The sequence below is a fragment of the Colobus angolensis genome, unplaced genomic scaffold (genome assembly GCF_000951035.1).
Source record: "Colobus angolensis palliatus isolate OR3802 unplaced genomic scaffold, Cang.pa_1.0 Scaffold182, whole genome shotgun sequence".
In the NCBI taxonomy this organism is placed as follows: domain Eukaryota; kingdom Metazoa; phylum Chordata; class Mammalia; order Primates; family Cercopithecidae; genus Colobus; species Colobus angolensis.
In genome coordinates, this window is record NW_012114955.1 from 4,012,387 (window position 1) to 4,028,220 (window position 15,834).

General features: G+C 36.6%; 1 protein-coding gene across 2 annotated transcripts in view; it reads left to right on the forward strand.

The window, feature by feature from the left end:
* Nucleotides 1-15,834, forward strand: part of MKLN1 (muskelin 1, intracellular mediator containing kelch motifs) — a 386,600-nt gene that overhangs the window by 358,182 nt on the left and 12,584 nt on the right. For both annotated transcript variants that reach the window (XM_011939628.1, XM_011939627.1), the window contains 4 exons: nucleotides 2,161-2,308; nucleotides 3,552-3,666; nucleotides 5,235-5,374; nucleotides 10,087-10,189. In XM_011939628.1, coding sequence (XP_011795018.1) covers nucleotides 2,161-2,308; nucleotides 3,552-3,666; nucleotides 5,235-5,374; nucleotides 10,087-10,189 — 506 coding nt within the window. The remainder of the gene's footprint in view (nucleotides 1-2,160; nucleotides 2,309-3,551; nucleotides 3,667-5,234; nucleotides 5,375-10,086; nucleotides 10,190-15,834) is intronic.

A 15,834-nucleotide genomic window follows, 5' to 3' on the forward strand; every position in this document is an offset into this window, starting at 1 on the left:
GCAAAAGACTGTGGCATGAGGGTGTAGGCTATTATTAAGATCACGTTGATATATGTTTGTGTATACATATAAATATTGTGTATGTATGTATGCAAATTATATGTTGTGTGTGTGTGTGTATAATTTTGTAATATAGTTACTGTGGAATGCATTTGGATAGTCTTTAAAATGTCCCAAATTTATCAAATAAGAATGTAAAGTGACACATGAATTTAAGGTAGACTGGGAAAAAATAAATACTGGATTATTTGGTCCCACTAAAGTAAATAAAGAAGACCAAGATCAATATGGCTGGCATCTCCTGCCATATATAGTATTCTAGGTTGACATAAATATTTCACTTCAGTCTGATATTTGTTTAGCTTTTTGAGCATATGATAATTATTCATGGGTAAAAGAAATGTTAAAACAATGACATTGTTTTAGATCATGACAATTATGTTGTGAAGTAGCTGAGTTCATAATATGCACTTTATATATATGAAATTGTATTTCAAATAATATTTTCAAATAAAAATAAGAAAATTTGGCATTTGCCATATCAGTGTTTTACAGATTATTGGATAATGCAGAATGATCATTTATTTAATAGGTTTCTTAGAAAAATACAGCATTATTAACTTTGGGGAGTTTAAGCCACTCAGGAAAACAAAATGGCATATTATACCCCAGAATATTTATTTATTTATTTATTTGCTTTAGAGGCAGAGTCTTACTCTGTCACCCAGGCTGGAGTACAATGGCACGATAATAGCTCACTGCAATTTCCAGCTCTGGGCTCAAGGGATCCTCCCACTTCAGCCTCCCTGATAGCTAGGACTACATGTGCACACCACCACACTTGGCTGATTTTTAATTTTTATAGAGACAGGGTCTCACTGTGTTACCCAGTCTGGTCTTGAGCTCATGGCCTCATGTGATACTCCCACTTTGGCCTCCCAAAGCACTGATATTGCATGCATGAGCCACTGTACCTGGCCCAGAATATAAAATTTTATTTTTTGGAAGTTACTATATGTTATGAACATATATTTTAAATGACTCTGACCTTATTAAGCAACCCTGTGCTTTACCTTTTGTCAACTTCTTTTCCCCAGGTCAAGATTTGAATATTTAATCTCTACTATCAAATTAGAACTGTCCCAGATAATAAATCAGTTAATTAAAGCATATCCTTTCCTTCCTTATGTAAAAATGATTATATTGCATACCTCTTTCTGCTGCTTTTTTCCCTGTAGCTGGCAATTGACATTCCTTTAGTCTTTCCACAAATCGTTTAGTAATTGTTATATTCCAGGCACTATTCTAGTCACTGGGAACAAAATAGTGAGCAAAACAGCCTCTTTGCTTGTAGAGCTTATAGAGTAAGGAGAAGGCAATATATAATTGTTTATTGTTTAATTAAAAAGTTATGTAGTGTGTTAGAAGTTAAGTATGTGGACATATAGAGCAGAATAAAGGTGTATTGACATTTTCAAGAGGAACTAGTAGGGGCTGGGTGTGGTGGCTTATGCCTGTAACACCAGCACTTTGGGAGGATGAGGCAGGAATATTGCTTAAGGCTAGGAGTTTGAAACCAGCCTGGGCAACATAGCAAGACCCCATCTCTATAAAAAAATCCAAAAATTAGCTGAGTGTGGTGATGCATGCCTGTAATCCCAGCTACTTGGGAGGCTGAGGCAGGAGGATCCTTTGAGCCCACGAGTTCTAGCCTGCAATGAGTCATGTTTGTGCCAGTGTACTTCAGCTTGGGCAATAGAGTGAAACTCTCTCTTAAAAAAAAAAAATAGGCCAAGCACAGTGGCTCACGCCTATAATCCCAGCACTTTGGGAGGCCAAGGCAGGCAGATCACCAGAGGTCGGGAGTTCGAGACCAGCCTGACCAACATGGAGATACCCATCGCTACTAAAAATCCAAAATTAGCCGGCCGTGGTGGTGCATGCCTGTAGTTCCAGCTACTCAGGAGGCTGAGGCAGGAGAACCTGGAAGACGGAAGTTGCAGTGAGCCGAGATGGCGCCACTGCCCTCCAGCTTGGGCAACAAGAGCGAAACTCCGTCTCAAAAAAAATAAATAAAAATAAAGAAAGAAAGAATTAAGAAAGTAAATACTAAACTATCTAAAGTGAATATTTTCATCTTTTTTTTTCTTTAATTTATAGTTCCAATGACAGGATTTACACAGAGAGCAACTATTGATCCAGAACTGAATGAAATACATGTCTTATCTGGACTCAGCAAAGATAAGGAAAAGAGGGAAGAAAATGTTAGAAATTCATTCTGGATTTATGACATTGTGAGGAATAGTTGGTAAGGAACTCTTGTCTCTGCTGCAATCCCAATGTAGCAGTTATTTGAGGTTGCTGGTTTATTCAAAAGAAGAGAAAAAGAGTCTTATGTTAATTTGTGACATTGTACATTTAAAAGTCAGTATTGAAAAAAAATTAATATCAGTACCTGTGTATACAGTGATGTTCAGTGAATGGATTTTACCTCTGTGTTTTTCAAGTAGTAGATGGTTCCTGGTCTGGGACTCAAGAGAACTGTATTTTAGTCTAGGTTCTGTTCTCTTCTAGTCTAGTTCTGTGTGAACTTGAGAACAATGCTTTTTTTTTAATGTTCCCAGATCTTAGTTTTCATAAAACTAAGAGGCTTGACTATAGCAGGGAGGGGACAGTATTAGCATTTCCAAACCATAACTTTTGTGTCATAGAGCATCCCACAGAACTGGTGCTGCACGTTTTGCTTTGGGAAAACATGGATCCACCTCTGACATTCTGTGACTGCTCCATAAGTGAATATTGTACAGAACAGAAGCACTTCAGAGAACTTCTCCTTTCATAATGGAGAGTAGTGCTCTGCAGCCAAGGAATTTATTATTTTCTAAATAGGACATTTATTTACAGTCAAATGACAGCAATGTATACTGTACATCTTTTTATTGTACATACATAGACAAGATAGCATCTCTTTAGTTTGAGCTTTCATGTATGCTGTTTGTATTTCATAATAAAAAGTAGGATACATGAGCTATTTAATGGACATGAAAAGAACTTTAGAACTCAGTTCTAACAAATTTAGAGTGTTTTATGAGTAACTAGAACCTTTTTTTTTTTTTTTTTTTGAGATGGAATCTCGCTTTGTCGCCCAGACTGGAGTGCAGTGGTGCAATCTCGGCTCGCTGCAACCTCCGCCTCCCGGGTTCAAGCAATTCTCCTGCCTCAGTCTCCTGAGTAGCTGGAATTACAGGCACCCGCCACCATCCCCAGCTAATTTTTGTATTTTTAGTGGAGATGGGGTTTCACCATGTTGGTCAGGCTGGTCTCGAAGCCCTGACCTCGTGATCCACCCACCTCAGCCTCCCAAAGTGCTGGGATTACAGGCGTGAGCCACCGCGCCCAGCCCAAGTAACTAGAACTTTAATATTTGATGCGAACATATTTCTAAAATGTTTTGTTAGTAATTAGACATGCAATTAATTTACTTGCTACAGTTGTATTATCTTTGCTGCTAATTCTCTAAGGTAGAATGCCTTAAAAGCAATGTCTTGCAGGTCTTGTGTCTATAAGAATGATCAAGCTGCAAAGGATAATCCAACTAAAAGTCTTCAGGAAGAAGAACCATGTCCAAGGTTTGCCCATCAGCTTGTATACGATGAGCTACACAAGGTATCCTAACTACATTGACCTGTCAACTTTCCATGGCCTACTCTCTGAATTAATCCCCAAATATATCTTTCTGATTGTTTTAAATTGGATTTGGGTAAAAAGTTAAAATACATAGTAGACATTCAATAGAATATTAAACACTCAATATCACTTCTCCCTAAAGTTCCTTAAGAGAATAAGCATTTTTACATAGTTTATAATTCTTGGTACTTTTCCTTTTTTGGAAATAGTCAGTGGCAGCTTCTTAACTGTATAGCTCTAGAGACGTGACATAGCCTATTGTTTCTACAATGTGAATATCCAAGTAAAAGATGCACAGTTGTCAGCATTTAGGTACCTTGTTCCATGATATAACATGGTTTTGGTTTTAGATTTTCCCATTGTGTAAGAAGTCTTTTTATCTTAATTTTCCTGATATACTAGTGATATATCTTTTAAATCAGCCTTGTGAAATGGTCCTGTGTTGTGAATTTTTAGTGTCATAGTGTTGAGAGTTATTTCTTTATTTCTCCCTTAAACTTAACCATATACTTTAGTGATCCGACTTAGATTATATAGTAAATTACTGACAGAGACCAATTGTTTCTGTTAAGCCACGGATGATTATTTAAATTCTACATGATATACTTTGAGACCTTTAGGTAAAAGCTACTATGGGAGTGAGTAAAAGCCTTTTCTTTTATAACCTCTCAATTTAAGGAGTAAATGAATTTCCATCTATAGGATAGGGATAATTACTCTATTATATAACACCAATGAATATAAATGTTTTTAACATTTTAGGAAATATTTTAATTTAAATTTAATTTATACACTAATTGTAATTAAGATATTTAAATATTTAAATGCTTTTGCTTAAGTACAGAAAAACATTCAAGTGCAATAAATTTAGGCAGTTATACTCTCACTTCTACCACTTATGAAAGTGATTCCGTTTCTTCACTGTTTTATCTTCCAAAGTTATCTGAGGAACAGATAACTCTGATTAATGTAATAGTGAAATCATCATAAATTCCTTTTGCATTTCATTTTTGGTATTGAATTATGGAATAATGTTTTTAATGTTATTTCACAAATTATATGTGCCATTTAATATTTGGCATTTCAGTTAAAGCAAAATTAAGATGTTAAAATTTTTTAAAGTTTCTAGTTGACCTGTTGACTTGACTGTTAACTTTTAGTGATTCAGCATTTATGTCAGAATTTTTAAGATATTTGTTATATGATCAATATTTTGACTAATTTTATCCCCATTATTCATTGTCCTCAGCAAATAATATCGTGGATTAGCTTCTTCCTATCATTGTTTTTGTTTCATGCCTTCCACTGTCATTGTAATTGTGGTAACATAACTCATTTTAGCATACATGCAGTTTTTTTAAGTAGCCATGGTGCTTTAAAGTAAAATAGAAACGAGAAAAATCAAGAGAAGCTTTTGGTAAAAATGCAATATAATTTTTAATTTTTTATTTAAATAGCCTCAGGAAGTTAACCTATTATGCACTGCTACTAAAATATCTTGGGTATGCATGCATTTTTTAAAATCTGGCTTATTTTGCTTATTATAGGTTCATTATTTATTTGGTGGGAATCCAGGAAAATCTTGCTCTCCAAAGATGAGATTAGATGACTTCTGGTCACTGAAGTTGTGTCGACCTTCAAAAGATTATTTACTGAGGCATTGCAAGTACCTCATTAGAAAACACAGGTATGAAAATAATTCACTGAAAACATTTAATTAACATTATCAGCTATTGTTGGTATTACCTAGCTTTGGAGATAGAACTTTCTCTTGGCACATTTAATAATGACACTGTAAATACTACGAAGATCGTGAATTTTGTAAATGCCCTGTTCTACTTACTTTTGCTTTCCTTTTTCAAAGGAAGATACAAAATATAGATATTGATGCTAAAAATTTATAAAAACAGAACAAGTGAAATTTTGCAACTCTTAAAAAATGGAAAATAATTTCTGTGAAGGTGACATGCCTACATCGAAGTAACTCAAAGCTAACTACAAATTAGATCAGTTCTAGCTTAATGGCACGTGCCTGAGGTTTTGGTAACTCTCTTAACAGTGAATGTGATGATATAGTTGACTATACTATATCTTCCTAATTTGTTTCACAATACAATTTCAAAATAGGCTTGTGGCTTTATATCACCTTTATTATTTAATTGCAAAATCATTTAATCAAGCGTTTTCATATATACATATACATTCACACACACACACCCTCCCCTACCCTGAGTCATGTTTGGTTTTTAGCCTAGAAGGTAATAAATTACTAAAAAATGCAGAAAAGGGTTTCTGTCCTTTTGGTTACTGTAGTGTTACATGGTAATAAAAATTTGCTTTAGGGTCAGGTGCAGTGGCTCATGCTTATAATCCCAGCACTTTGGGAGGCAGAGGTAAGAGGATTGCCTAAGGCCAGGAGTTCAAGACCAGCCTGGCAATTACTTTATGCTAGACCGTGTATATTATTATGTGGCAGAGCCAGGACTTGAGCCTGAGCATTCTGATTCCAGAGCTCACCGCTTAACTGTCATATATACATATGTATCAATGAAGAAAATGAACAAAATTCTGCCCTCAAGTTTCCATTCTTAAGAAGGCAGACTAACAGTAAACATAGTAAGGAATTTATATTACATGTTAGAGGGTAAATACTATGAAAAGAAACAGATTGAGTTATTATTTATAAGGTGAGGGAGGTGGGAATGTAGTTTTAAATAAGAATATCAGGATAGACTGCACAGTGAAGATGGCATTTGAATAGAAACTTAAGGGACAAGAGGGACTGAATCATGTAGCTCTCTGGTGGGGTGGGGAGTGTTCTAGACGGTAATAGTCAAGGCTCTGAGGTTAAAAAAAATGCCTGAATAATTTGAGGAGTGAATTGAGAAGAAGTGTGGTGGAAGTGGAATGAGTGAGGTGATTGTGATAGGAAATGAGGTTGAAGGGACTAGGAAAGGGACAGCTTGTAAGGGGCCTTTAGCTTTTACTCTTAGGGGAAATTGAAAGATTTTAAGTAGAGGAGTAACACATTCAGGCTTATATTTTATAAAAATCATTCTGTATTTTCTTCCAGAAGAACTGGGTAAAACTCGTGGCTACTTTCCCTCAGGTGGGGAATTCTTCAGAAATAACAGGTTTATGTGTTGGAAAAGATTAGTTCAGTTTGGGGCACTTTAGGTTTGAGAAGTCTGTAAGACATGCAAGCGGAGACCATCTGAACATTTGGTGAAAAGACTTGGCCTGATATTACAGTTGTGAGTCACGGGGAGAAGGAGCTTGCTGAGGGTGAGCAAGAAGAGTGAAGGGTTGCTGGGTATTCTCTGAGGACCACCACCATTTGAAGGACAGGCAGAGGAAGAGACATTCCACAAGAGATCAAGAAGGCACCTTAACATTCTGGATAAGCTTTGGAGATTGTGCCAATAGAATTTCCTGATGGATTTGATATGGCTATGAGAGAAAGAGAGCAGTCAAGGATGACTCTTAGGGCATCTTGAGAATCTTGTCAACTGCCAATTCAAACTGACAATAAAAGGCTTATTTTAGACCTTTTTCTCTACCAAGCTGTTAGGTAAATTCAAGAATTTGAGGGACATCACTACATTATAGACAGAATAGATAGAAGTTTGTGTCTGTGAATTGGGTAGAACACAAAAATTGCCTTTTTCAAATATTATGCAGATTTCTTTTTTTAATATGGGAGCTTGTACTAACTGCTAGACTGGCTTATTTTTGTTGTTGTTCTTAATGGAAAATAATTATTCTGTTTAGTTAGAATATAAATTTAGAAGGAGAGAAAGAAGTATATTGTGTGCCAAGGAAGTATCTCCTTGTTCTTACTAATGTCATGTGATGTAATAAATAAAATACCACTATTATTTTTTCATATGACATTCAGGTTTCCAAACTTGATGATGATTTGTGGGTAGAAATGGGCAAAAAAAAATTATGATCGGATTAATTTCTGTTCACTTAGGAACAGGGCAGAACTGTTGATTAAAATACGATTCTAGGCTACAGACACAAGTCCGTGATAAGTTCTTGCTGGCCAAAAATAGCTCAGAAAATGAAGGTGGAAAACATAACTTTCAGGAAGCTGATCTCTTTACTGGATATGGGATTGTGTGTGTGTGTTGGTTGGGTTATTTCAGGTTGTAAAGGATAATGCCATGCTTTGGATACCTCAGCTGAAAAAGAATTTATTATTAGATTATTCAGGGAATTAAGGCACCTTCTCAGCATTTGAACAGTGAAACCGGATGGAGAATTGTTTAGGATACTGGAAGAATTCTAGTAGCTGGGTGCTACTGTAGCTTTTCCTTGTACCTCTGTCTGCTTCTTTCTCCATCTGCTTGTCCTGTTGTACTGACTACTGCTGACTTTCTCCCAACCTCGTGACCTAGATAGATAGAAGCATAGATAGATAAATAGATAGAGGCATAGACAGACAGACAGATAGATAGAGGCATAGATAGATAGATAGGTAGATGGACGGACGGACAGAATCTGCCATCTCACGGCTTCTGTTTACTGCCTTCTCTATTTCTGTCTGCTCTTTACATGTCCTTATATGTCTCACATTCAGATTATCCAAGAGAAAGAATCTTCTTAGAAAGCATTTCCTGGGGAGAGCGTCCCTATTAGGAAGAATTCTGCCAAACCACTTTATAAACTACTAATCAAAGCATAGGTGCCAAAACCTTGGTCTAATCTAATCTGTTGTGGACAAGATGGTAGAGTAACATGGTCTTTACCTAAAGGACTCTCATCTGAAGGCTGTAAGCCTGGCTGTCACTCTTAGGGTACTGCCTGGTACAAAAGAGCTGTAATATTTTGCTAGTCTTTGCCCCTGCCTGAAGTACAGGTACCCTATCACCGAGGATGCCATCAACCTGAACACCATCGTGAAAGGCTCTTCATAGCCATTCCTACTCAAAGGAAATTCCTCTTTTCCTTGTCTGTATATTTTGGAAAGCATACCAACTTATTGGAAATAAATCTATATGTAATTATGGTATAAAAGAGATGTTATCTTTTTCAAATAGATGTATAGATACATACAGTTTTTTTGTTGTTTAGGAGAGCTCATCCAGATTCATTCTCTGCACCTCAGTTTTTCATTTTGGGGTTTTTTTTTTTTTTTTTTGGAGACAGGATCTCACTCTGTCATCCAGGCTGGAGTGCAGTGGTAAGATCATGGCTAACTGCACCCCCAGGCTCAAGCAATCCTCCCACCTTAGACTCTCGAGTAGCTGGGACTGTAGGCACGTGCCATCACACCTGGCTGATTTTTGTAGAGATGGGGTTTTGCCATGATGGCCAAGCTGGTTTCAAACTCCTGGGCTCAAGCTGTCCACCCACCTTGACCTCGCAAAGTGTTGGGATTACAGGCATGAGCCACAGCACCCTGTTTTCATGTTTTTTGTGATAAACGGTGATAAAATAGATCATCATCATAGCATTATTGTGAGGATAGATGAAGTGGTACATGTAAAATACTCGATACAATGTCTAGCATATTACAAATGCTTGAGAAGTGGTTGCTGCAGTTGTTTTTACTGACCGAGACATGGACATAATCTCATTAAAAGTAATCAGTGTTAATGATACTCATTTAAAGACACCCTGTTTATTTCAGTTTCCAAGGTATCTGTTAAGCATCTCCATTAGAAAATATACAAATGTAAGCAAGTGTTTTTATTTTTTTTATTTTTTTATTTTTTTGAGACGGAGTCTCGCTCTGTCGCCCAGGCTGGAGTGCAGTGGCCGGATCTCAGCTCACTGCAAGCTCCGCCTCCCGGGTTTACGCCATTCTCCTGCCTCAGCCTCCTGAGTAGCTGGGACTACAGGCACCCACCACCGTGCCCAGCTAGTTTTTTGTATTTTTTAGTAGAGACGGGGTTTCACCGTTAGCCAGGATGGTCTCAATCTCCTGACCTTGTGATCCGCCCGTCTCGGCCTCTCAAAGTGCTGGGATTACAGGCTTGAGCCACCGCGCCCGGCCAAGTGTTTTTATTTTTATGTCTACTCATTTTGGATGAAACACATTGGGATTTTTTGAAGTTCTGTTTTATAAAATACGTAGCATATTCACGTTGTTTGGTAGTTGGTTTAGTCCTACCTTGTAGTTTTAAGAGGAGAGTAGGAAATGCTCCTACCCAGTCTCTAGCACCACAGCTGCCTGTGACCACCTGGCATTACCATTACATTTCCAAGAACTCCACGCCTACACTGTCTACATGGCAGTATTGTTACTTCTGGATTCCTAAACTGACATTTTCTAGATATCCAGAACAACAACTCCTATGCAGTGTAACAGTGTATTTTATTCCAGGTCTGAAAGACATTTCTGATATTGTGTCATAACTCCAGATAATTACTCTTGTTTACATTTTCTAGGTTTGAAGAAAAGGCCCAAATGGATCCCCTTAGTGCTCTGAAATATTTGCAAAATGATCTTTATATAACTGTGGATCATTCGGACCCAGAAGAGACAAAAGAGGTAAAGAAAGGTGGTAATACATTTCAGAAAATGCATTTTTAAATGTCTTCCTAACTTATATTTAATGATTTTGCTCTTGAGTGTGTAAAAGAAAATGAATAAAATATGATGACATCAATAATCTTTAAAATATCACAGAGCCGGTGAAATAAAAATTGAATAGGCATGTTTTCATGTGATAAGATTCAAGTCACCAAAAACCCTTGGTCCATTCAGAAAAGGATTATCAGGTATAAAGTTTTAACTTAGTTTTGTGTTTTGGAAAGCAAATAGAAATTTTTACTCTGTCCATAGTCCCATGATTATTTTACTTAAGGATTACATAATGGTTCAATATAAACTTTTCTGTTGATAGTTTAGATCCCCCAAGAGAGGAAAGAAAAATTCCCTGTTGCTTAGGAAGAAAATGAAGAGAGATTGGTGGGAGTTAGAATCCTTGGTGCCTTAATATTTAGTTATGTGAATGTTGTAGCAATATAGTTTGTCTATAGGCTACTAATTTCATTCATTCCTTGTTGCTAAGATTGAGAAATCAGTTAGCCAATGATTACTTTTCAGTTTTTTGTTACATAACATTGGGATAGAAACAACTGTTTCTAAAGATTTTATATCCTTAAGGACCTGTTTGCTTATCCATGGTGTGTGAATATGCCTGCAATGATTTTTGTGGTTTTATACGCTCTCTTTCCACTAATATCTGAGATTCTTTTTGTCTTTTTTTCATTTTGCCAGCTATCCTTATTCATCTAGCAATATCTGAACTGCAGTGCATTTGCCTTCCACTCACAGAATTTGTGCTGATTATATGTAGTTCTGACCCTTAGGTCTCTTTCCGTGTTAGCTGCTGCCTTGCTTTGGCTTTGTAATAGCAGTATCAAGCTGTGCCCGGCATGCTTGAGCATTGACACAGGTGTCAGATTTAATGTCAAATCACTTTCAGGCTCCAGGTTTATTGTACTTTCAAGCAATAGAGGTTCCGTGTCTTCAGCACCATAACAAAGAGATACTCTTCCATAGTTTCATACTATAAAATTAAGTCCTAAGTCTCTCGATATTGATTACAGCCCTTCACTAGGTAGAGAATCTGCAGAACATACTTTAGAACCCCCATGAAGGGGGACAGTTGATTGTCTTTCCTTGAGTCTTCAGTCAGTTCATGATACTGTGCAAATAGGAGAAATAATTGTAGTTTTGCCAAGTGGCAGAATATATTTGATTTAATCTTTTATGACTTATAAGTGTACTTAGTTGTGAAGAGTCCGTTAATGTTCATTTTGTTAGGCCATACATTTGAGAGTTACGCATAGATTTCCTTGTGCTTTCTCCATATTCTGTGTAAAATGGCTGTAACTGGGAACAATCATTTTTTCCTTATTTTTTGAAGCCAAAACAAAATATTTCAGAGTAAATAATTTCAGCTGTGTGAGCTGCAACTAGGCCAAAGAAAACAAGACAGCTTGTTCTTAAAGTTAAACTGATGGGAAAAAAACAGGACAGGGAGGTATCTCAAGTTCATTTGAGCCATTTTTAAAATTTTGGTAGCTGGTTTCTCTTTTTCTTCTTTTTAAAATAGTAACAACTTAGGAGTTTGTATGCCATCAGCTTCCATTCCATTTCATAAAAGCTTAATCTAGCAAGAGTTGGTGAACCCTAGTAGAAGTTAGAAAGAAATGGTTGTGTGTGTGTGTGTGTGTGTGTGTTGGCATCAGAATCACCCCAGACACTTTTTAAAACAATGCCCTCACACTAAGATTCTCTTCTGTCTGCTCTTAAAGAACAGAAAACAGAAAACATTCCTGACATTGAATATAACTGGTCCGTAATACTATTATTTTGTTTTAATGTGTGGACAGATTTACCTTTTAAAATGTTTTATATCCAACAGTCCGTTTGGGGGGAAGAAATCCTCTGGTGACAGTTCACGTGTATACTGATGATATTTGTCAGTGAGGCATGTAGATCTTCACTTTCATTGTAGGAAATCATTCCACTCATTGAGAAGGGCCTTACTGCTCTTCATTTCCTATAGTAACTTGTTTTTGTTCTGTCTATATGTTTTAAAAAATTTCATGTTATTAAATGACTTTCTCATTTAAGTCTCAAAACACGAAAAGTGTTTTTTAGATTTTTTTTTTCACAGTTGTTACGATCATCATCATTGTGCCTGTTGTCAGGACATTGACAACTGACTATCAACTATATAACAAAAAAATGTTCTTTGCTTCCTCCAGTCTTCAGAACATGGGTTCTGAATTGGTGATGAACTTATAATAAATCTTATAAAAAATATATTTTTTTCTAGAAAAGGCTTGAGAAAAGGATGCCTAAGTCAATTATACCACTTTCAGAGAAGACTTCTGTAATAGAGAAGGAATGAGAATAAGTTTTCAGCTACAATAACACATTTTGTATTCATTACACTTCTGTGGAGTTTCCAGAGTACTGGTGTCATTCATTTAACAGACATGTATCGATTCCCGATAATAGGTCAGGCATTCTAGGCAGAGGAGCTATATCAGCAAACCAAACAAGATCCCTGCCCAGGAGGTGCTTACATCTTAGTAGAGAAAGACAATAAACATTAAAGAAGCAAATTATATAGCACATTAGAATTGAGTAAGTATTGGACTGGGCACAGTGGTTCAGCCTATAATCCTAGCACTTTGGGAGGCTGAGGTGGGCGGATCACCTGAGGTCAGGAGTTCAAGACCAGCTTGGCCAACATGGTCAAACCCCATCTCTACTAAAAATACAAAAAATTAGCTGGGCATGGTGGCAGGTGCCTGTAATCCCAGCTAATTGGGAGGTCAAGGTAGGAGAATCGCTTGAACCCGGGAGGTGGAGGTTGCAGTGAGCTGAGACTATGCCACAGCACTCCAGCCTGGGCAACAAGGAGTTCCTGTAGACCAAAATAATGATAGAGCCGTGAGAAGTAAAATAGAGCAGATTCTCAATATATTTTAAAGATAGAACCAACAGAATTTTATGATGGATTAGATCTAGTGTTTGAAAGAAACGACTCTAAAGTTTTTGGCCTGAAAAACTGGAAGGATGGAGTTACTATCAAGTGAGAATGTTCTCGGGGGAGCTGGTTTGTGGGGACTCCTGACTGGCATTCAGGAGTTTAAATTTGGAAATGTTGAATTTGAGATATCTATGACACAGCTAACTTAAGATGTTGAGGTGACTGTTGGATATTTAAATCCAGAGTTTGGGAAAGAGGTCTGTAATATCACTTGGTATGTGTTAAAATCCTTAGGCCAGTACATACAGTTCCACTTATTTAATCAGATTGTTAAGATAATAGTTTTCTCCTTATCCTATATGTAGAGCCAATAAAATTTATTTTTCACCTTAGGCGTTAGAAAAGAGGAGCAAATTCAACCCCAAATAAGTAGAAAATAAGAAATTCATGAAATAGGAAACAAACAATAGAGAAATGTTAAAAGTGAAAAGTTGGCCTTTTGAAAAGGTAAATAAATTGATAAACCCCGAGCAAGACTTACCAAGTGTATTAGTTTGTTCTCACACTCTTGTAAAGAACCACCTGAGACTGGGTAATTTATGAAGAAAAGAGGTTTAATTGACTCACAGGCCCACAGGCTTAACAGGAAGCATGACTGGGAGGCCTCAGTAAACTTAAAATCATGGCAGAAGGTGAAGGGGAAGCAAGCACCTTTTTCACATGGTGGCAGGAGAGAGAATGACAATGAGGGGGGAAGTGCCACACATGTTTAAACCACCAGATCTCATGAGAACTCACTGTCACAAGAACAGCAAGGGGAAAATCGGCCCCTGTGATCCAGTCACCTCCCACCAAACCCCTCCCCCAATTCAACATGAGATATGGGCAGTGATGCAAATCCAAACCGTATCACCAAGAAAAAAAGTGAAAACATACATTATCAACATCACAAATGAAAAGAGCGCATCAGTATAGACCCTACATATATTAAAAGTAAAGTGGGTATGGACAACTTCATCGACAAATTCAACAACTTGATGAAATTGACAAATACTTTAAAAGACACAGTTTACCAAAACTGACACAAGAAGAAATAGAAAATCTTAAGGAACGCCATATCTACTACAGAGATTACATTTGTAATAAAAAATTTTCTAACAAAAAAACTCTAGGCTCGTAATAGCAGTAAATTTTATCAACCATTTAAAGAAGGAAGAAAAAAATACAATTTTTCATAGACTCTCAGAAATTAGAGGAAGGTGATACTTCTTTAATCCTTTTATAAAGCCAGGTTAACTTTGATATAAAATCCCAACAGAAGCAGGGCATGGTGGCTCACGCTTGTAATCCCAGCATTTTGGGAGGCTGAGGGGTGGATCCCCTGAGCCTATGAGTTCGAGACCAGCTTGGGCAACATGGCAAAAACCTGTCTCTGCAAAAACATACCAAAAATTAGCTGCATGTGGTGGTGCATGCCTGTAGTCCCAGCTCCTCTGAAGGCTGAGGTTGGAGGATCACCTGAGTTCAGGGAGGTTGAGGCTGCAGTGAACTGTGATCCTACCACTGCATGCTGAACTTTGGCGATAGAGTGGGATCCTATCTCAGAATAAATTACAATAAAATAAAATCCCAAGAGAGACATTACAAGCGAAGAAAATCATGGACCAATATTTTTCATGAACATAAATATAAAATTCTTACGAAAATTTTAATTAGGAATATATTGAAAAGTTAGTGTACTATGACTAAGTAGTGGTTTATTCTAGGAATATATGGCTAGTTTAACATTTGAAACAAAAATTCAGTGTAATTGACCATGTTAACTGAAGGAGGAAAACCATAGATCATCTTAGTAAGTGAAGAAAAGCATCTAACAAAATTCAGACTCATTCAGAATAAAAATTCTTAGCAAACTAGGAATAAAAAGAAACTTTTGAATCTGAATTCCTAAAGGACACCTGTGAAAAACGTAACAGCTGGGACTATTCTTAATTGTTAAACATTAAACCCTTTACCCTAAGATTGTGACAAGGAAATTATTATCAGCCTCTCTATTCAACATTCTACCAGAATTACACTAGCTAGTGTAATAAAGAAAAAGTAATAAAAAGCATATAGACTGGATGGGATAAAGTAAATATGCTTGCATTTGTAGGTAACATGATTATGTACATTCAAAACCCCATGGTGTCTACAAAACAATATACTAGGACAAGTGAATTTAGCAAGATGACAAAAATACAAGGTCAGGAGAAAAAAAGAAAGTTATTATTAGCAATTATTTTTATACTAGCAGAGAACAATTAGAAAATGAAAAGCATAGTTTATATTAGCAACAGAAATATCAAATGGGTAGAATGAGTCTGTTGTAAGAAATTTAAAAAGACCTTGATAAATGAAGAGATATATTTATGGATTGAAATGATAAAAATTGTTTAAAGCTGCCCATTTTCCCCAAATTGGCATTTATTTTAATGTAGTGTAAATTTGGTTTTTGTTGTTGTTGTCATTGAGGAAATAGACAAACCACTGTAAAATTTACATGGAAGTGCAAAGGTTTGAGACTAGCTAAAACAATTTTGAAAAACGAAAAAATTGGAAGCCTTATACTATCTGATTTCAGGACTCTACGTAAAGCCCCAGTAATCAAGACAGTGTGCTACTGGCTTAAGGATAGATA